Below are 22,066 nucleotides of genomic sequence, written 5' to 3'. Positions count from 1 at the left end.
GAGACTCCACAACCTCTCTGGGCAACCTGTGCCGGTGCAGTTTGTTCCAGCCATCAGCATAAATGGTTGTTCTTGGATGCTGCAAGTCAGCCCAATTCTACCCTTGGATGCAGAGGGTCCAGCATCTGTTATCTCTAACGGGAGCTGTCGGCAAAGCACAGGTTCTCAGTTGCACTCTGGATTACTTTGTGATAACTGAAACAATAGTTTTATTCCACAGAATGTTTCAATTCTGTTCCTTAGAAAACGTGGATGCAAAAATCCTAAGAAAATGCTTACTGGGGGGCTTTTGCAAAGCTGTATGCGTATTCTGATTGTCATTTGTATAAGCACTGTCACAAAAGGGCTGCTCCTTGGTGTAAAACTTGGGCTGTGTCTGAGCTGTTGCATTTATTACAAGCTTCTCACGCAGTTAGGCTATATCTCTGTTCTTGGCTATATACTGACTTGCTTTTTTGGTCAAATCCTGCTGACTTTATTCACATCACTAGCTGTGGTTTTGTTTGCTGAGAGTATACCTGAAAATATAGAAAGTTGTCCCTCGGATTTATTTTGCAGACGATACCCTCAACTAATGGATCTTGCATCATTTCAAATTAACTTGGAAGTCAGATTGCTTTAAATTCATGTAACAGAAAATGAGGAAACACATGAAAGCACAAAGCTATTAAGGAAACAGTCAGCTGAACACAGGGCTGTGTTGAGTGGTTGCATTTCTGAATCTCAAAAGAACAACTGCAGAAAATACTTCAGCTGTCAGCAGTTCCTCATCCTCCAGATGAGACTGCTGATATAATGAGAGGAGGGGCAATGAAGAAGAAAAAAGAATATGTTTGCACAGAGAAAATTAATCAGCGTTAACATGTGTGCATATAGTTTGTATAATGCTTTTCATCTCCCTGAGGGCTTTGCAAGTGTATGACCTACAAAGTAGGTAATTGATAGTTGCTGCTTTTTTTTAGGCAGGAAGACTGAGGCAGAAGGGTTAAATGATTTCTCTGGAGTAAGTCTGTCTCGGAATCCCTGGATCTCATACTTTGCTCAGATCACTCATGTCCTGCTTTGCAATATTTGGTTTTTGCTCTTACCCCAGGCTGGCAGGCAGCTGGCATGAAAAGAGAAGGCAAACCCCGGCAATTTGCAGGAGAGGTGGGCACTTTCCAGCCAGAGGATCTGCAGAGAGCTGAGCTCTTGGCTCCGAGTTACCAAGAAACAAGCTCTCTTACATCCTCCGGGTACAAAATGACGTGAGTAGTGAGGGGGACTTCTGCGAACATTCATGTCTGTGGCAGAACGAAAATAACGTGTAGGGGGTTTTGTTGATTTTTTTTCTTTTCCCTTGGAAGCGTGGCAGTTTAATAATGATGGCTTTAGGAAGGGCTCGCGTTCTTTATTTAGAGCAGCCTTTAGCAGTTTTCTTGTGTTACGTCTTGAAAAGGGCTTTTCCTATCGTTCACCATTCCTTCTCTAAAACTCAGTTAGCAAGGCAGAGGTTGTCGTTCGGCTTTATTGAGACAGAAGTCCTCAATCACATGGAGAGACCTTGGTGATCTATGGTTTTGGGCTTATGCTGGAAGGTGCTTTTCTGTCTCTGTTTCAAGTAATAGACTTTTATTCATATTTATGGATGTGACAGTTGTGTATGTGTGTCACAGCCTGAAGTCCTAATTCAGTGTTGCTCAGTAGTTACCTGGACAAAATGTCAAGCATTTTCTTTTCAATAAAAGTTAAGTAAGGACCCAAGGATTTATGTAAAAGGTGTTGTAAATAGAAAGGAAAAAGGAATAAACCTTTTGCTGGATGTCTAATTATATGGCTGGGCCTTGCCTTCTGGGGACTAATGGGCATTTGGAATAATTCCTCTTCTGTCTGCAGCCATGCCTCGTGGGAGAGGGATATAAGATATGTCAAAATGGTTGAATGTTTTCTTTAATTGGCTTTTGCTTTTTGGAGCAAATATATCTTGTATTTAGCTTTCATTTGAGGGTTACAAGCATTTATTTGTTTAAATCAGGACTTTTTAATAATAGTATTACTTTAGCCTGAAAAATTTCATAGGAAATCAATTTATTGTCTTTCAACTTTTAATTTTAATTTTGTTGGTTTCTAATCCTTAGGGGGGTAAACTTGTTTTCAGGAGGGCTAGGGGTGTGAAATACGTATCTTGGGAGTGGTGGACAGAATACAACTCTATAGGCCACAGTTTTCCAAAGAGGCATCATAATAAATAGCTGGATCAGTGAAAGACTTAAACCACTGCGGGTTTTTCCCTCGTCAAAATGTGGATCTAATTATGCTTACTGCGTATTTGCTGATGCTGTCAGAACACCACAGACAGCCTAATTGTTTGAAAATCCAGAACGACTGTGTGCATCCAGTTATTCTGAGCTGTGAGCAATTTATCTCTACTTAAACAGGAGCACTAGCTCTTCCTTTGTGTTGCCCTTCATCATGCAGAAACTGGAGAGGCAATGCAAACTCTTGGGCCGTCCAGGAGCTGCCTGCCCTACTGACATACCAGCAGAGCTGGGGTTGCTCTCACCTCATGGGATCAGACTTTTCCTACCAGAGCAATTTCTACGTTTTCCTCATCTTTCATTGCTACCCTGATAGCAGTGGCTCTTGGCTGGGCTGCTGTATTGTAGCTGGTCAACTTAAGCTGTTTTCACAACCTCATATGAACCAATAAATCAACCAAAACATTGCTACATGGCTTATTTCCAATTTGCTGAAAGCAATAGGCAGTCCAGTGGTACCTGCACCATTTTTACGTCAACTCATTCCTGGTGGATATTGCAATGAGTGAGTTGCAGAAGACACAGTTACTCTTTCCCAGCACAGTTGCTGTCTTTTTTTTTTTTTTTTTTCTTTAAACCAGCGCCTCACTATATCAAGAGTTGCAGCCCTAATTGTCAATACTAGAAGATGAGATCACTGCTATATACAAGACGGCGTTTGCTTCAGCATCTATCTCAAGATCTGCCAAAGAGCCAGTATCAAGGAAAAAGTGTGCTTGTATTTTTCAGGAACTTAACACATCATGTTAAAGCTTTCCCTGTGTCATAGCAAAGCAGGGACTATGTGAATTTTTGCCTTTGCATAGAGCATGTTTTTGATTCTTTGTGCTAATATGTTCGTTCCAATTAATGTAATTCTATACATTAATAAGTTTTGTAATTGGGGAAAAAAAACCCAGAAGAGCCTGGTAGGTAGTGGAATCATCTGTAATTTTTATGAACGGGAATATCCCTCAGCAGAAGTCCCCTTTGCTTACAAAGCAGCCACCTGAGGATGGGACTTACTAGTGCTTCTTTTTTCTGGGAGCATGTTATGCTCTCCACGTTATCTTCTTTTTCTTAAAGACCAGCTTTGTAATGGGGTGGTGGTGTATTTTCAGTTTCCTTTGCCACCCCTTTCTTTAACATTATTTGAAGCTACAAGTTCACCAGGAGCTGAATTCCTGTTTACCTTTCCGAATTCCTTCAGTATTAGATCAGATCCTGTATTGTGAAGCTTCTCTTCCAACTGGTCAAACCTTGACCCCAGCAAAGTCAGCAGTGAAAGTCCCGTTGACTCCGCGGAGCCAGTTTATCTGCTCCCTGATCTCAATTCAGCAACACAATTAAGCTTTTTTGCTTGCTTTCAAGTTAAATCCACAATTCATTTGGGATTTGGATATGGAATCCAAGTTACACCTGTTCCATTTACTTAAACCAAACATGATTTCAATGCCTTACTCTATTGCTGCTGTTCTTCTGAGGGCCATGGAGCAGCCGAAGTTCAGAAGGAGTGGACTGGATTACACTCCCTGTAATTCAGCCGTGGACCTGAGGGCACTGGAAGAGGACTGGGAGGGCACTGTGTGATGGCAGTGGGCCAGCCCCAGTCCCAGCCTGGTCCCTCTTTATCGTGAGGGGTGCCTGTCCCTGCTCCAGGGCGTTGATTTGAGCGGCAGTCTGCAAAACGGCTCACGGCTGGAGGCGAGGAGGTTGGGACCTCGGCTGAGGCAAGCAGCTCTGGTTCTGCTTCCCCATCTATTAGACAGGGGTAATAGCTCCACTCTGCTCTTTGGAAGGGGGCAGGGAGAGTTCTCCTTAATTAATGAGAAATAACTGCTTGTAGAAAGGCTAAATGCTGCAAGCAGCTACCTTTCAGATGCATATCCAAACTTAAGCTTGTCCACCCCTATTAAACACTTTAAGGAGAAATCAAGTCAGCCATCCTCTGTTAATGCAGGCAAGAAATGCTGAGATGCTAGTGCCATATATTTTGGCAAAAGGCAGTAAAGACGTAGGGATAAAAGCTGAAATGATTCTGCAAAGCTGAAAAAGATTAGCTCATGGCGCATTTGGTCTGGACCGCAGTCTTGCGTTATTTTAACTAAATTTAAAACATGCTTTTGAGAAACGTGTTGCGTTTTGGCCATGTACAATCGATTCAGGAAAAAGCTAAATTTGTGTGGAGTACGAGCATTAATGGCTATACCGGAAAGATTTTTGGTTTAGTTGTGATATATTAGGTTAAGGGAAAACCTTCAAATGCATTTATTCTGCTCTTGAAAATAATACAGATATGTAAGGATATTGCTTTTAAAAAATAGTAATAAATAAAGTTAATGTCATCTTGTGGAAATAATCTACTTGGTCATGTTGATTAAAAGAAGAATTCTTATTTACAAGGGAATATGGTGGCCTTAAGAAGATGCCTTGTGAAATTTAATTGAAAACAGTTTCTTACATGAAGTTTTTGGAGACTTGTGATGGAATTGAATGGGAAATTATGTCCCTACTATAGAATTCCAGAAGTTATTACAGTATTTTAATTAAAACTGTAGCCTTAATTAAAACAGACCCTTCCCCAATAAAGTATATAAGATGTAGGGAAACTTCTGTGGAATCCCCATGGAATTATATTGGATTTTTCATTTATAAGATGCTTTCTTTCCATAATGCTTGATTACTATATGTAATCAAAAGCCTGAATAGTTTCTGTATTACCTGTAAATATTTCAGATAGGAATCTGTTGGAAGTGAAATCTTGGACTCAAAACAGTCTAATGAAGCGGGTTTGTTTACCACGTGACTTACTGGAAGGAAGGGAAGGGAAATGTGTCCAAATGTTAAACAGCCATTCAAAGGTTAGTGAAATAAGTCATTTCTAGTCCATATTTTCTCTCTAATAAGGAAAATAAGAGTTCCTGCATTTTCTCTAATTACATCATGTTCTGACTAGAGGACCACATTGCTAGTGGAGGTAAATCATTTTGATGACTTAGCCGATCATGTCTAAGTGTCTTTAATATAGGCTTGCATAGCTTTTAATTTAGAGTCAAGGACAAAGTCTAACACTAACTCATAAGGTACTTTTCCAAATTGGATGTATTCTGCCAGTGTTTATAGTTCTCTATGTCTTTGTATTATGACTTGCAGACCTTATTCCAGGAAAAGGCCTCTTAATTCTGGTGAAAATTTGACATTTTATTCAGCAGACTCAGTAGTAAGTTAGGTACGCTGCCAGTTACTTGGTTCTCACACTGACATTTCTGAGCTGTGAGGCTTGGTTTTTTCCAATGGGATTTATTTTGTCTGCTAAATATTATACCTTGATAGTGGTCCTGATGTCTTTTAAAACCTCTAGAAACCAAGGAAAAAAAAAAAAAAAGATATTGATTTCATGTCATCATTACTGGGAGATAGGCAATTTAAACAACGCTTTTCCCTTTGTCCCCACAACTCAGTACCAGTGAAGAAGCAGAGATGCATAGTGAATGCTGCTGGCTGTCCACATGTGACAGAGACACATCCCGCATCCTCCTTGCCTTTGGACGTTTAGTCCAAAAACATGACTGTTCCAACAGGTTTTTCCCTCATAGGCCTGACTGGTTGAGAAAGTTTTGATACAGCATTTTCCCATGGAAAATACGACATTTTAGTTAACCCAAAACTTTTTGTCAAGGTGTGCTGACTACAATGAAACTCTAGATAAAAAAGTTGGAAACAAAAGACTTCTCCAACCCCTGATGGAGTTTATGGTCAAACGGACATGGACAACAGAAATGGACAGTTGGATGGATGTGGCCCAGAATTGCCTCTTTGTGGGGGGACATTTAGCTGAGAGTTGGGACATCAAGGTCCATCTGCCACACACCAGCATTTTTCCAGGATTGTTAGTGCTGGGTCTGCATGCACCCTGCTGGATCACTCGGTGGTGGCAGTTTGATCCAGACCTGATCTAGGCCCTAGGCCCATGCTTGCGCTCCTGTCAAATTAGCCAGCCTGTAACTTGCTGAATTTAGGCTAGCCTTGTACCACCTGTGAGAGAAAATCTTCATGCAGCAGTAAGCCTGGCAGTACAAAGTAAACTTTTCAAAATTTCTGGGATACATTTGGAACAGTGGAGTGTGGTTATTCCAGATCAGCACTTGGGCTTTGATGGCTGGATAATTTTGGGGAGCCCAGACTCGGAGCCCTGCAAGTGCACTTGTTCAGTGCATCGCCAGCTCTCAGCCTGACCTGGCGCAACAGTTTGGGTCCGGGTGATCCAGGTCTCAGGGAGTGCCGTGACTTCTGCAATTCTGGCTGTTCTGGGTGACCCAGGTGCAAACTAACACGGACATACAAATACACTAGTTTTCCAGATGACAACATTTTTTAAAGGTCCAGATTTTATCCTCGCCCAAAACAGCTCCAGCCTTGGAAAACCTGAGATTTTTCATAAAACAGCGTCTTTGCTACCCTGCCAGCACTGCTCATCACTGGAGCTCTGTGCCTGAGACTACTTTCTGGGGCAGGAAGAGCCACCCTGGCCAGGCTTGGTTTTGCCAGCGCTCCCACATCTGACTGCTGCATAGTGAGGCAGGATCAGCCCACATGGCATGCCAAGTGTGCTTTTTGCAATCAATTACTCCCTGTTAGAGAAGTGTGAGCAAAGTCGATGAGTTTAACAGGGATGAACTGCCTTTTTCCCCTGCAGCAACAGCCCTGCCTGCAAGCTGCATTTCAGCTGACTTTGGCTTTTCCTCTCAATGTGTTTCCTCAGCTCAGGCTGCAGAGCTGGAGCGGCTTGGGCTGGGAGCATGAAAAGTATGTCGTGGCAGGTAACGTATGTGTGGGACTGGGGCTAGGAAGCTTGTGGGGAACTATAAAACCAAGAGAATCAAACGCTTGTGTTTAGCTTTTGGACCTGGCAGCAGACGCTGTCTTTCCCAAGGCTGTGCTCCCTGCTCTCTGAAGGGCAGCAGCAGCAGCAGCATGTGCACTTAGTTTAAGTCATGCACGCAAGGGTTAAACTTGCTTCAGAGCAGCTTGAAAGTGAGGGTTAGTTTTTATGGAGGGAAAGGGAGTCATCTTAAATAAGTGCTGGAAATCAAGAAGGAGGTTTGCAGCCCAGAAAGAGCCTCCGGGGTGAAATGTCAAAGCCAAGTGCATTTTCTGGTCTCAGTATAGTTTTGAGATAATCCCTTTTGTTGCATTAGCAGTCCCTGAACAGGGCAATATTTCTTCCAAGCTTTGACAGGCTGCTTATAGGCAACTCTTTTCCTAACTGATATGTATGTATGTATGCATCTGGATTCTTATCTAGGCTGAGCTCTGAAATCTGGAGTAACTGCTTTAATGAAATCAGTGGATTTACTCCAAGTTTACATGCGTGTAGTTGAGATTAAATCAGTTTTTAAAAAAAAAAAAACCCAACTACTTCACAAGATTTGACATCCCCAAAATAATCATTAAAAAGTGTGAGGAAGGGCATCTTTTCTGCACAGTTTCTCCCACCCTTTTTAACTCCTGAGCTTACAGCCTTACCTGGGTGAGTTAGAAAAGGCTGGGGCTGCAGTGCTGCTGCTGCCCGGGCTGGTTCCCTCTTGCACGGTGCCTCTGTACTGCAGCGCTCAGCCTGCTCTGCCCACGCGCTTCTCTGTGGAGTGGAAACCTGCGCTGTGCAAAGTCACAACTGGGAAAATGCAGCAAGACGCATGCCTAAAACACGCCTCAGTTTTCAGGAGCTTTCTGCAGCAGTAGGTCTCTAAGCAGTTTCTGGAGGAGGTAAGGCAGTTTCTGATGCGGGCAGATTGCTGTAGCAGAACATCCTGACGATCTTGGGCCATGGCACTAAACACATGTGTCTTTGATTAGATGCCATCGCCAAGAACCAAATGCAGTGAACCTGTTCCTAACTTGCACTAAAACATGAGAATCCTGATCCCTAGAGGGAAAGAGGAGCTGTGTGTGTCGTCGGTAACAGCTTCGCCTTGGGCGAAGAAAAGGTTGAATTTGTGATCTAATTACCCAAGAAGTGTTTGCAAATATTAAGTATCTGCTGTTTTGGCTCTTGTTTTAATCGGGCAATGCACGTAGCGCACCATGGGAAACGGGGTCTGTGTGTCACCTCATACCCATCTGCTTGTGCTTCCTCTCACTTCACTTCCTTGCAGGTGGAACAATATTAACAAACCATGGAAATTATAGACAAAAATCTGTCATTGCACAGCTCCCTGCATGCAATAAGCCAGAAACACATGGCAACGGTGCTGAGGGTTTGCCTGCTGAGTGCAGCCCTGCCCTCTCTGCAATTCAGGACATGCCTAAGGTAACACTTTAGTACTGCAGGAGCCTGAAACGCGCGGAATCGTGAAACTGTCGGCCTGCTGGTCCACGTGCCGATCTCTCCTGCAGCATCACTGAATTTCTGAAAACACAGGTTCTCCCATAATAAGTGTGCTCATTGTGAGCCCATGGAAAAACTATTACCATGTTAACCTGTTGGGCTGTTCTTCAGGTCCTGCTTTGCATCTGACCCCAGGGACTGAGCTGGCATGGATGTGTCACAGTAGGGAACAGTTGCTGCAGCAGGCTGTTGCTTATCCTACAGAAGAAAAGAAAAAAGCTTAGTAGTTTTACAGTAATCCAGTGGAAAATGGACTTAAAAAAATAACAGTGGGTTGGGGATTTTGCTTGTTTCCCATTGTTTTGTTTTGGCTACAAAGTGTTTTAGAAAAGTGCTTGCATGACAGGGGATGACAATGCCAAGAGAAAAGTCCTCCAGGAGTAATGGTCCCCTCCCTAGGAAATGCTAGAATTAACAAAAAAAACTAAACAAACCCCAAACCCACAACCCTACAGCCTCCATACGTATGCACATGGCTATGGAGATGTCTGGTATGTAGTATTTAGAGTAATTTTTTCAAGTGGCAAATGAGTCTTTAATGAAAAGTGCTTTTGAGACATTTTCATTTTTTTTCTCTAAATGCGTGTGAGTAAAATCTGATTTCCTGGTGAGCCAGCACTAATGTTTGATATGGAGTCGAGTCCCCTGGCACTCTGAGAAGAAAACCTAATGTGTTTGAAATGTTCTGTGTGTTTGTAGGTGATGGCAGAGTTAACCACATAGGAAATGTCTTAGAGTCACCTGGCAAGTTACTTTAGTCAGATAAGTGCAGTCTCACCTGTAGGGGCTCTTCCCACCGGGGTACCACTGCTTGGGCTGCTGCTGACTCGCTAAAACTCAGGGCAGCTTCAAACCGCTTATCTGACGCCTGGTGAGGTCGGGATCAAGGGAAATGGGATGAACTTGAACCTCGTGGGTGAAGCACTGGGTGGGGGGGCTCTCCAGGTCCAGGATCTGTTGGGGCATGTTGCTGCTGCAGCAACTCTGTCTTAGTGAGCTTGGTGCTTTACTGATTGAAAGTTTCATGGTCTCTGTTCTAAAGCTAACTTATGTACCAGGACTGTTGAGTCTAGTGTGAAACAAGTGCGTTTTACGGTATGAGGGATTATGCTTTTTTGGGAGTAGGAAACAATAATAATATAATTATGGGTTTTTGACAGATGCTTAATACGTTGGTGTGGACACTTTCTTGTTTTGTTTAGAACAGACCGCTGGATCTGGAGGAGGGGGTCTAGATTTGCCCTGATTTTGCCATAATTATTTGGCCTTCAGGTAGAAATGTAAAGAGACATGCAAAAATTACTGAGGATAATAGCTTTGGGGATGTTGCAGGGAGTTGTTTTGCAAACGATTTGTGGCATGAAATCACAAACACACTCGCTTTCCTGTTGGCAAAGGACACATGAGTGCTTTCTGTGCTTCAGGAGTCCTTGGCCTGCAGAAGACCTGCAGCCAGGAATGTAACATCTGCCTTCAGCCAGGGGATGGGCTTGAAATGACCGTGGCATAAAAAAAGCCGTGCAAAAAAGATGCAGCTCCACCTGACATCTGCACTGAAAGATCCCTGACAAATTAATGTGGGCATGTGCTCCCCACCCTTTCCTTGATGATCTGTGGCAGGAAATTGTCTGAAGTTTTAAGCCAAACTTAACCAGGTTCTGAAAATAAGTGTTCGCCTACTTCATGGTTTCTGATCCTTTTACTCCTTTTCCTTTCTTTTGGGTTCCTGTGCACTTTATAGTGCAGGTACATTGACTGTAGGCTAGTTAGGCTATAATTGTGGCACAACTACAACTCAGTCCTAATGTTGTCACAATTATCTCTTATTAAAATGTAAATCATTCTTCAAGCCTGCCCTCTTTAACATCACTCCTTTAACCTTACCCTTAGCAGCTTTGCAGTTTGGGGTTCTGGTACTTTAGCTACACAATAGCCTTCCAGCAGCCATTTGGGAACGCATTCCCCTCTGTATTCGTACTTACTGCTGAATTCTGTAGTCTTGCTGCCTTGCTGAGTGTGGATGTAGAGCCTCTGGGTTACTTACCTGTTTATCTCTCAGGGAGTCCTGTGGGCTTTCCAGCAAGATACCTTAGTTTCCATTGCATACTCCCGTGTTGTGGGTGGACCCCTGGACTGCGGGTTCAGTGCCTTGTTCGCCAGTCCCCTGTCAGCAGAGCAAGTCAATTTATTGCCACGTTTCAGGTTCCTGCTCTGTAAGAGGAAAACTGCAGTGGACCTCCCTTACAAAGTACTTTGGGGGCCGCCAAGGGAAAGTGCCATGTGGAGCTGGGCACTGCTACATACCTGTACTGTGTCATTACCAGTGCAGCTGGGATGGGAGCTGCAGTCTGAGATGAACCCCTAGTTCTCTGTACCACCCAGCATCTCTCTGTAACTATTGTGGCAGTGCGCTGCAGATGTTTGAGAATAACGCCTGGAAGCAGCACCTTTGCGGTGGCTGTAATGGGGTGCTGGCTGTGCCCCGGACAAGCAGACTGAGTGTTGCTGCTAAGGCAGAAATTCCCAATAGCTAGGGTGCGGTTTGACATAAATAACAAAACATTGATGTTTGCATTTTTTGTTTTCTGGAGGCATTCATGAGTCTGTTAGAAAAATCCTGTTCTTGAAATGTGAAGGTGTAGGGAAATTCTTCTGAAAATGGCCTTGTGCTAAAGCAATTAAATAATGTTTATGTCGGATAATTAATTCCAAGGGAAGGATGAAATTGCCGAAAGGCAAAATAACAGAGTGAAAACCGTCTGCAGGTTTTTGAGGCATTTCTTATTGGAAAGGGAGGGCTTATTGCCGAGATTAGCTTCTCAGAGGTTTTAAAGTAGGGTTCAATAGCTATAAAGGCTGGATTGTTTGGCACCAGCATCTCAGTTTGTAGCTCTAAATGTCTGCTTGCAGTTAATGTAGGTGCAATAAACATATGTGTGCCAAAGAATTCATGGAAAAAACAGTGCAAGTGCCATAAGAAATGTGCTGCAGCAAAATGCAAGCACAGTTAAGTGAAAAAAAAAAAAAAAAAGATACCCACTTCTGAAAAACTCTGAAACAGCAGTGAAGAAGTCTTGAATGATCGCCAGATCTGATGTTGTCTCTGGATTTGCCCCCTATGTCTATACCTCTTTCAGTGTCCTATATGGCACCTGTACTGTGCAAGAGATAGCACCACTGCCTGGTGCTGATCACTGCATTCAACAGAGGCACTTTTGTCGTCAGTAAAATGAGGAATTATTGTCCCTCTCCATCCTTAGGCATCCCAGCAATAGCAATGTGCCCAGCCCTCCAAGAGGGCAGAGAAGCTGTGCTGAGAAGCACGCTCACAGCTCCTCGAAGATGGGACGCTTTTCTGAATTCCAGATTGGCTTTTGCTATATGATGTGCTCGCTTGCAGGGTCACCTCTGACAAGGGAATTGTGTTCTTAGTTTTTCTTACCTTGTAGCGGCCTCACAGGGAAGTTGCTTGGACGTCTCTGTACAGACCAGGAAAGTCTGTAGATCTCCAGCTGGAGTGCGGGCAGGTGTGATGCACTGTCTGCCTGCCTGTGTTCAAGTGTGGGATTCAGGTGGGGTTCAAAAAGTGTGCCAGTGTCTGGGGAGGGCTGCTTTTCTGTCTCTGTGTATTGGTGGTCCCCAAGTGTTATTCCAGGTCCTTCTGCTCCCATTTTTCTTTAGGGGGAGCTGTCTGGACTGTGATAGCTTTTAAGTCTGAAACTCAATCAGGTGCTAAGTAACTGCATTGAAGAGTTATAGATAAGCTAATGAAATTCCTGGAGCAGTAGGAATTGAAATTCCTTTTTAAAAATGCCAAGTAGAATTAGCGGCGTACTAAGTACAGCAACTGAAAGCACTCCATTTCCAACTCGGAGGGGCATCAATTGGAAGAATTAACATAACACTTGAATTAAGGTAAATAATTACTGAATTGATTTAAAGTTATACATGAATAAGACTTCAGTGCAAAATGCAGTTCACAGAAAATGCCTCAGTAGTTATGCGCGGAGAGCCACGAAAGCGCTGCGAGGCTGGGCGCTGGAGAAGACTGTGTGTGGTTTCATGGAAGGGCAGCAAGGAATCTCTGCTAGCGCATCTCAGCTGTTCGGGACCGGGCACTAGAAGGGACAGGCTGGCCCTGATGTAGATGCGCAAGACCCACGCAGGGACTCCTGCCTTTTGACGTGGCCTCTGGCACCCGCTCCTGCTGCGGTGTTGGCTACAACACTCGCTCTCCCACCTCAGCTTCGCAATTTGTAAACTAGAATTAATAGCGGCCACCGCTGGGGTTGTTTAGAGACTTGCCTGTGTTAAAATGCTTTTCACTTCCATGCTGCTCAGGTAGTGCTCAATATTACTGTTATTACATGATGCTTTCTTAGCTTGCTGCTCAGAAAAGCAGCTGCCTTCCGCAGGCTGATGTAAACTACCATTATGCTGGGTGGTATTATGTACGCTACTGTACTTCTGGCATCCAGGTCTATCATTTAGTTTAATTTGACAATTGTGTGGTGACTTGAGGAAAACTGCTGTTGAATTAGAGTTTGTTAGCCCAGAAAATATAATTAGTCCAAAAAGCCTGTAATTGTGTAATAAATGCAATACTGAATGGTCTTGCATATAAACCAGAGTACTGGAATATAACTTTTGGTACCTTTTCTTTAATTTTTTTTTTTCTTTTCTTCCCAGTATGGGGTACTGCATCCTTTTTGTCCACGGTCTAAAAAAGCTGTCTACATGGTTAAATAAATGGAGAATTACTGTTCTGACCCTCTTCGCTTTACTGCTGCTGCTCTTCTCTTGGAAGACCGTGAAACAGAATGAAATCTGGCTGTCACGAGAATCCCTTTTCAGGTATGAGTGACCACAGGAGAATACTTGCATTTTTGTGTTGTTTAAAATAAGTTTGTTAGATGAAATAGTTTTCTTTAGCAAGAGTCCTGCTTTTGATGCATTGCTGTGATTAACATTTTGATTATTGTAAAATAACACCTACTTTCTGTTTTCTGGCAACTGTGCAAAAACTGGTGTCAGCACTTTATATGCTTATGCACAAACTTTGGTTCTGGCAATCGCATTTTTAAGACATGCTGTTTTTAAATAACTTCAGTTCTTTAGATTTACCAATAATCTAACACTTTCCTTTTTAAAGACATAGGAAAAGTTCATTGCAACCCTCCAGAACACCATAGTAACGGTACTGAATATATTGAATTTTCTTTAGTGATGTTCTTAATGACAAAAATGAAATGCCATGAAGTGCCAAACTTAATGTACCATATTTCATTTTATTTGATTACTCTTTGCCAAACAGCCCTCTTTACAACCTCATTTATATATTTTTTTGCACTGAAACAGACTGTTTCATTTTGTGTTTTGCTAGCAAATGTATTGCATTTGCCTCCAGCTGCTTTCAGCAGTTGTCTAATTGTGAAGTAATTGCAGAAATGCAGGTGATCTGCACAGGGGTTGCTTAGCTTTATTTTCTAACTTATTGGCCAGAGCAAAGTTTAGTTTATGCAGCACTGAAGAGTAAGGAATTATTTTTTATGTGTACCGTTCAGTCTTCAGGAAACACCATTGAAGTGGTTGGGGCTCTGTTAGTGAGATTTTTTTTCAGAAAAATCTGGAATAGGGGTTTCTTTGCTGTGACATGATTCATTGCCCATCACCCTGAAACGCTGTTTGGTGTTCAAACAAAAGCAGCCATGGTGACCGGTCTGGGCTCGCGCAGCGATCCCTGTGAAGCACATCTCTAGTCCAAACCCCTCTGGCTAACGGTGGCCGCTCGGAGGAAAGCCGGACGCCTTTCCAAGTTGGATGACTCTCTTGTTGAAAGGCGGGGGGGAAGATGGCAATTCCATATGCCGAGTTGCAGGCATCACCTGGTATCACGTTGTATACAGTTGTGGTGACCCGTGTTTAAGAACAATGAAGCTGAAATGGAGCAGGTGACAGGAGGACATCTCCTCCTACTAAGGAGCACTCTTGGGATGATATGGGGTGCCAGGGGGTCTGTTGCAGAAGAGGAGGATAAGGTTATGTCTGCTTAGTTAGATGCAAATGGACTTCTGTTCATCCTACCTCTGTTCAAAGCCGGGTGACCATCAGCCAGCCCGAATTCAGAAACTGTGCCACTGCTTCAATGCAGCACTGAGGTGGAGCTAATATATATACCTTGCCTCAAGGTAGAGATTTGGTGTTGCCCAGGGTAGTACGCAGGGCTCGGTGGCTTGGGTCAAGCTGGCTCACTCTTCAGTTCAGGTCTTTTGGGGACAATTCCAGGAGAGAGATCTGCCCTGGGCTTTTGAGGAGAAGGCAAGAACATAGGTGTGCTCCTGCTGGGTCACCTTGTATCGTGAGCAATCCTGAGAGCAATCAGGAGCAGATGCCTAGAAAAGCAATGTAAGAACAGGGCCAGCAACAGCGATGCTTCTCTCGAGTCCTTTCCCAGCTTGCAGTAATCTGCAGTTTAAAGACTTCCTGAGTCCGGAGTTACTTGCTTTTTTTGCTTTTAACAGCCACTGACGGACTTTTCTTCCATTAATGTCTCTGACTGCTTTTTCAAATCTATTTATAGTTTTGGCTTCTACAGCATCCTGTGCACTGGGCTCTGTTGTTAAATTACACAGTGTGCACACTAAGATTTATCTTCTGTGTCCTGTGAGCCTTCTGCCTGATCATCTTGTTTGGTGACCCCTAGTTCTGGTGTTCTGAATAATGAGTGAGTAACCATCAGCTTGTCACTTGTCCTCTGCCTTCCATGCCTTTACCCTCATGCCCTCACCAAAGCCTGTCTCTTTTTCACACTGGAGTCTGCTGGTTTTGAACTCTTCTCATATGGAAGCTGTTCTGCATTTCTGATCCTGCTTGACAGTCTTCGCTGGATGCTTTCAAACTCTAATCTGTCCTTTTGAGAAGGAGCGCAGAATCACCGTTCAAGAGATACGTGCAGCACAGTAACATAGGACTGCTTTCTGGTTTTTGTTCTCTTCTCCTACTAATCCCTGATCTTCCACCTGCCTTTTGTGACCTCTCCTAAGCACTGGGTGTCATTTTCAGAGCACTGTCCACACAAACTCCAAGGTACCTATTGTGAGTGGAATTGTCTGATTTATAGACATCAATCTGTGTGCAGATTTACGCAGATTTAGAGTCTCAGAGAGTGTGTGCACAGTCTCTGATACTTGTGCCTGTACCAGAATTGCATTTTGTCTGCCACCTTGCCCAGCCTTCAATACCGTGAGATCCTTCTACAACAGTCTGTGGTTAGCTTTAATTCCTGCAGTGTAATTCACATCGGTGTTATCAGCAAATGTGTTGCTTCCCTGTTTGCTCCCTTTTCAAGATCCTTTGTGAACACATGAAGCAGCTCAGATGCCACTGCATGTCTCTTGGGAGCCCTGCTTGCAGTATTCTCCAGTTGTAGAAACTGTTCACATACTTGTGCTCTTTGCTTGCTGTCTTTCAACTAGGTATTGATTCACGAGAGGACCTTCCCTCTTACTCCATGATGCCTTTAAGAAATTGGAAGTCTTTAGTGAGGGATTTTATCAAAAGCCTTTTTGAACATTTAAGTGCACAACATTGATGTATGTGATTCTGACTGGGCTATATTTGGATTTTCATAAAAGCTTTTCATAGGTTCAGTACCACATACCTGTTGCGTCTTATCAAAGAACAACAGAGCTGCCCAACTAACTTCTTTCTGTAAAATACAAGGTTAATTCTTCTCTGTTGGATTGTAGTTATCCAGAACTTCACTAGAACTAGTCTTTATTACGGTTTTCCCCAAATTACCTGGAGTGGAAATCAGACTTGCTGGTCTGTTGCCCCCCAGATCTCTCCCCTGGAGCCAAATGACATCATGTTCATCACCTCCCATTTCTCTAGTGCCAGCCTCATTGAAATGATAGGCTACATACTGCAGCTAATAGCAGCTTCACGTTTGATTTCCTTTGGAGGCATACTACCAGGCCCAATGTATTAATAACTATTCTTGGTGTTGATTTGTTTTAAAGCGTATTTTACTTCCACTTCAGTTTAAGACAGTGCTTCGGACTTGCCCCTGTAAGGAAAGGCTCCCGTGTGGCAACCTCCTTCAGTTCTCCTGTAGTGAGCACTGGTGCAGATAATCCATTTAGCTTGTCTGCCGTGGCCTTTTCTTCTTCAAGCACTACTTTTAGACCTCCATCATCTATTTGCCTTAGGGGATCTTTGGCAGGTTTCCTGTATCTGATGTATTTCATTATTAGCTTTGATGGCTTTAGCAAGTTTTTCCTTAAATCTCTTTTGGTCTGCCTAATTATCATTTATGTTTAACTTGCTGAAGTTTATACTCTTTTCCTTTTTCCTTCTGTCACTGTGATGTTTGCTTTTTAAAGGGTATTTTTCATTTCTCATAGTTGTCTTTACTATGCTGTTTAACCATATTGGCCTGCTTGTTGTCCTTTTAAGATTTTCTTTGATAGGTGTTGTACATCTCTCGTGAATCTGTAATATGGTAGGACTCTTCTTATTGATGGGAAGGAAATGAAAAAGAAGAATCGTATAGCAAGAAGATAATGTCATCCCAGGAGTGGGAGATCTCCTCTTTGGGGCAGAAGGAGGAGTCTATATATAGGCTGATGAGGAGAGGAGGGAGAAGTGGATGGAGGCATGCGCAACAGCAATAAATTAGAAAGGACAGAGCAGGAGGAGGAGATAAGGAACAGTAAAGAAGTATGAGGGAAAATAATAAGGAAACAGAGCAAATCTATAGATGTGGGAAAGGAGACATAAATCAACCTACTTGGTAGTCTCTGTGTGTGTTGAATTTTTTATTTTTTTTTTAAGAAATATATGCTGAGAGAATCTGTACTCCCATTCCTAGTTCTTCATTCTTCTTTTTCCAGTTGCTTCTTTAATTAAATACTGCTTTTTCCCTCCTATTACTTTTTTCCCTTCACCTCTACTTTCCATTCCTGCATTTGCTTGGATGTGTTTCTTCAGGGTCGATCTGTCTTGATTCCCTTGGCTAAGACCTGTTCTGCTATACACGCTTTTTCTACACTGGTCCAGGGGACGTTTGTATACTGAGCATGGTACCAGTTCTGTGCTTGTACCCCATTTTGTCCCGTTCCCAAGGCTTACGCTGCTTTGACATTGTGTGGCAGCACTGTGCCATCTCTGGGCCATCCTGACTCTCAGTCTCCAGCCCAGGGGCCAAGTTCCCTGGGTGCAGAAATCCTGCTGGGTCTTGGCTGAAGGCAGCAGTGTGGGGGGGGGGGTGCTGGTGTCTGAGGAAATGATGCATTGACACATAGGTGCACAAGCGTATGTGCAAAGACTAAATGAGAAGCAAATGAACCACAAGACATGGCCAAATATACAGAGATCTAGGTATTTGAGGCATATTATTCCAACAGATCTCTAGAAGCCCCAAGCAGTTCGTCTTACTGTATTGGCAGGTGGGCAGGGAGGGCTTATTTGCTAAATATTTAAGGAACTACCGCATAGAGCAAATGCACAGGCCAGGAGCTAAGGCTCCTCAGGCTCCAACTGCGGTCAGCGTTGATGTCTGAAGCCAGGGAGAGGGAGGTGAGGTCTGTGGGCTAACCTCTGCATCCGCCGTACCGACCTTTTCAAGGTCTGTCAAGCTGCCATGTTTCCTGTTGCTCCTAGAAAGCATCTGCATGCACTGCCCACGTTCATGACAGTGCCTGGAAACGCAGTTGTAACCAGCAAAGGAACTGTAGAAAAGCGGCACTTTCTTAGTCAGCAGTTTTCCCTCCCAAGACAGGTCTGCTGACTTCAGTAATTTGCAAAAAACCATCCCAGCCCCAAAGGTGGCATTTACTGCTGTGTTATTTTGTTAATTCTGAAAGGTAGCGTGGCTGAGGAGAGCAAGGCCTGTTGCTTTTTGTGCATCTTCTATAGAACAGTTTAATATAGCCCAACATTGATACCTGTGAAATCAATACATGGGTAGGAGGCCAGGGGAAGCGGTTGTTTGTGTCATCCAGAGAAAAATTTGCTGTAGAGAACCTTTATTGATGACAGTGATGCCCAAAGCAGAGGAGACCCCACTGGTCTTCCAGGGCTGCTGCTGAGGCAGAAGTGGCCTCATTCCCTTGTAAACTGAGCTCTTTTCATATGGAAATCACAGAAAATCAATGAAGCGTCTGCCCTACACCCAGTCATTTTGCAGAGCAGAACACGGAAAACAACAGAGGGGATCACAAGAGACTTTTCCCAACTGAAGTGGGATTTGGGCAATGCTGGTATTTGAGGTTGGAAAATACCAGTGGTATTTTATTTCTCTGATTTATGGCTAATAGGCTTTGCCTTTCCAGGGAGAGGAAGCATTATGTAAAAGGGTTTGCCTATTGTTTATTTTCCATTTATGTCGCTTACTGCTGTCGTAGAAGTCAAAAGGGAAGGAAATCCTCCGGAGAAGTGACGTCTGATCTTGGTAGGCTTGTTTCTGGCTGGAGCCAGACCGGTGGCCATAGGTTTTCAGAAGGGCATGTGTGTGCCGGGCTGGGGAAGAGGGAAATAGTAGAGTTTGGAAAAGCACATTGGAAAATTAGATTGAAATTGTGGGAGACTCGGGGCTTGTGGGAAGCAGAAATGGAAAAACATTGTGTTCTCCTTTGTTATTTGTACTCCACCCTTTCCTGCTTGGCTTTCGTTGTGGACGTTATTGTTTCCTCTGTCAACGAGCAAACAGTGTTCTTGGCTGGTCAAGAATCAATTAGCACCAGTGTTTGCCTAAACTCTCCTAAAAAATCCCCTCCGTGTCCAGCGCTGTGTTTGCTACTACCTCCCACAGCGCAGAGACTCCAAGCAGCCTCAGTCATTGCTATGTGCATTTGCAACATGAAACACCCCCCTCCCCACCCATGCGAGGAGAATAAATAGGTCAGGGAGCGCGAGTGGTGTGATGCAGAAGAGAGAACCCAAACCGATTTCTGCCTTTCCTGTGTCACCCCCACCTCCAGCAGAAGGATGCAGATGAAAGAAACTTTATTAGTGACGTTTCAATAAATGGGACCAGCAGGATTAATAATAAATTCTATTTAAAGGGAAACGGTCCAGAATTGAAATATTTAAACATATGCATCTTACTGTTAAAACCGTATCTCATTAGAACTGAAGTACTTGTGCATATATAATGTACTCCTCACCATTAACTCAGTTTGCTCTGTTTCAGCAGGGACTGTAGCAGAGCCAGCAACTTATTGCACATAGCTCTGAGAGAGCAGCAGTTTTGAGTGCCTGTCCGTGTGTCTGCCTGTAATGCTGGCGCTGATGTAATGAAACCCTCTCTGTATAAGAATTAATATTCCCGTAATGCCCAGAGGTTGTAAGTGTGTAGTTAATAGCTCCCAAGGCCAATGGAAATTAACACAGCCATAGCAGTCACACATTACTTGCTGCTGGTGCAGTATATCTTTGTGAAAACTAATATAGAAAATCATTCTCTTAAGAATAGCATCAATTAACTGATTTAATTCAGCGATTAGTCACAAAATGTCTTATTCCTGTAGTGCTCCCAGTAAGTAATTTGGAAATACCTGATGATTAGGAAGCCAAATGCAAGGTGTATTTTTAATTTCAGTAGGCAAACCGTGGCTGTGTTGTGCTGAACTCTGTAAGGCAGCCGTGGGCGAAGCTTTGGAAGCTTTCACAAGTAGGCATTAGCGATGCTTGATACCACTGGCTGCACATAACCAAAAATATACCGTATTTGCCACTACAATTCTCCAGTACTGTTTTACAATGAATTCCCTGACAGAGGGTTTCTGCAGCTGTGGGTGCGTTCGCCCCGTGGGAGGGGGTGTGCACCCTACTGTAGGGGCTGTGTGCGACCCTGTCTCGTTATGATTAACTTCCATGCCCACCAAAGTTAAACAGGAGAGATGGACAAGGCAAAGTAACAGACTTGGAAATTTCCTAATCTTTGCTTTTCCTACCTGAGGTAGGAGGGTCAGAGATGATGGGGAGAGAAAAGAGAGCAGCTGGCAGGAACCTGCTTGTGAGCAAGAAACAGCGCTTTGTCTGCTTTTACGTGAACAGATTCGTCCATCCTTATTTCCCATTACCTCAGAGAGCCCCTATATATGTGCTGGAAAGGATTTCCCCATTAAACGGAGTACTGACTTCTCTGGATTCTTGCAGAGGAAATGTTTCCATGGCGTACGTGCTCCTGTGATTTCTTTCTCTCTTTAACCTTGAAACAGCATTTCCTCTAGCTGTGCAAGGTGTACCTTGCTTTCTGTGCTCTCAAGTAAATAAGCATATGCTTGCTCTTCTTTTGTCTTTGTGCCCTCATTATTAATTCCAAATGCTGAGTACAATCTACAGGAGGCAGGAGGCGACAGGAGGGACGGGGTGTCTGTGCAGCCACATGTCCTCAGTCATGTGCTATAATGCCAGAGCGTCCAACTTGCCAGCTAAGGGTGAGAGTCCCATTAGCCCTCACCTCCTGGCCATGCTCTGCTCAGTGCTGAGCAGTGCATACGTGCTGGCTCGGAGCTCAGAGTATGCTATGCGTCCCCTCTAGTGGCTGATGTGCATGGAAAAGAGACCTTCTTTCTGGTAGCTGCAGCTGACAGATTTAAATCAAGATTTTCATAAGGCGCTTCGTGACACTCAGGTTTAAGCAGGGACCCTGTTATGGCTGTGTTACAGAAAGTACTGTATGCTTTCCCTCTAAATATTAGCCTTTTTAGAGTCTTTCAATTTAATAATTCAGATTTTGAAATACGACAGCATCTGGCCACAGGGAGTGTTGCGGTGTTGGCGACAGCGTCCCGGACGAGTTGAATTGCTGCTGCGTATTTATGTCCGCCTGGGGCACGTGGCGTACCAGTGCGTGGGGCAAGCTTGGGGTTGTAACTTGAGTTGCGTTGGCACGAGTGCGCAGGAGGTGACGAGGTGCTCAAAATCAGAGCAAACTTTTCGGAACAAAGGGACCGTGAGAAGAAGGTGGACCTTGGGGAAGGTGGGTTAACCTGGCTGCTAACACCGTCCTGCTTCTGTTCCTCTTTGCAGCTCAGGAGTGAAGACCCTGCCCCACAACGCCAAGGTGCACTACAACTACGCCAATTTCCTGAAAGACCAGGGCCGTAATGTTGAGGCGATCTACCACTACAAAACTGCTCTCAAGTAAGTGCCTTAAGGGCCCAGTGGGGCTGCGGCCGTGCGGTGCAGCCTGCTGTTAGCCCAGCCCTTCCCTGCTGGGCATGGGGCGAGTTGCCTGCTCCTCGCCCCTGGCTCCTGGGGGCAGCTCAGCTTTCGGAGGCTGGGAAAGTTCCCTGGCTCGGTGTTTGTGTGTCGTTAAGTGAGGTAGCCTGGCTTCCCTCCAGCTCCACGTGTGCGTGTGTGTGTGCACACTACAATATATGAGATAGAAATG

The 22,066-nt window shown here is 44.0% G+C and overlaps 1 protein-coding gene across 1 annotated transcript in view; it reads left to right on the top strand.

Moving 5' to 3' along the window:
* Positions 1 to 22,066, top strand: part of TMTC1 (transmembrane O-mannosyltransferase targeting cadherins 1) — a 146,399-nt gene that overhangs the window by 83,720 nt on the left and 40,613 nt on the right. The window contains exons 10-11 of the mRNA XM_049822158.1: positions 13,354 to 13,518; positions 21,703 to 21,816. Coding sequence (XP_049678115.1) covers positions 13,354 to 13,518; positions 21,703 to 21,816 — 279 coding nt within the window. The remainder of the gene's footprint in view (positions 1 to 13,353; positions 13,519 to 21,702; positions 21,817 to 22,066) is intronic.

Source organism: Accipiter gentilis, chromosome 18 (genome assembly GCF_929443795.1).
Source record: "Accipiter gentilis chromosome 18, bAccGen1.1, whole genome shotgun sequence".
Classification (NCBI taxonomy): Eukaryota; Metazoa; Chordata; class Aves; order Accipitriformes; family Accipitridae; genus Astur; species Astur gentilis.
The sequence above is the reverse complement of the archived record's forward strand: the minus strand, read 5'-3'. Positions and strand labels throughout refer to the sequence as shown.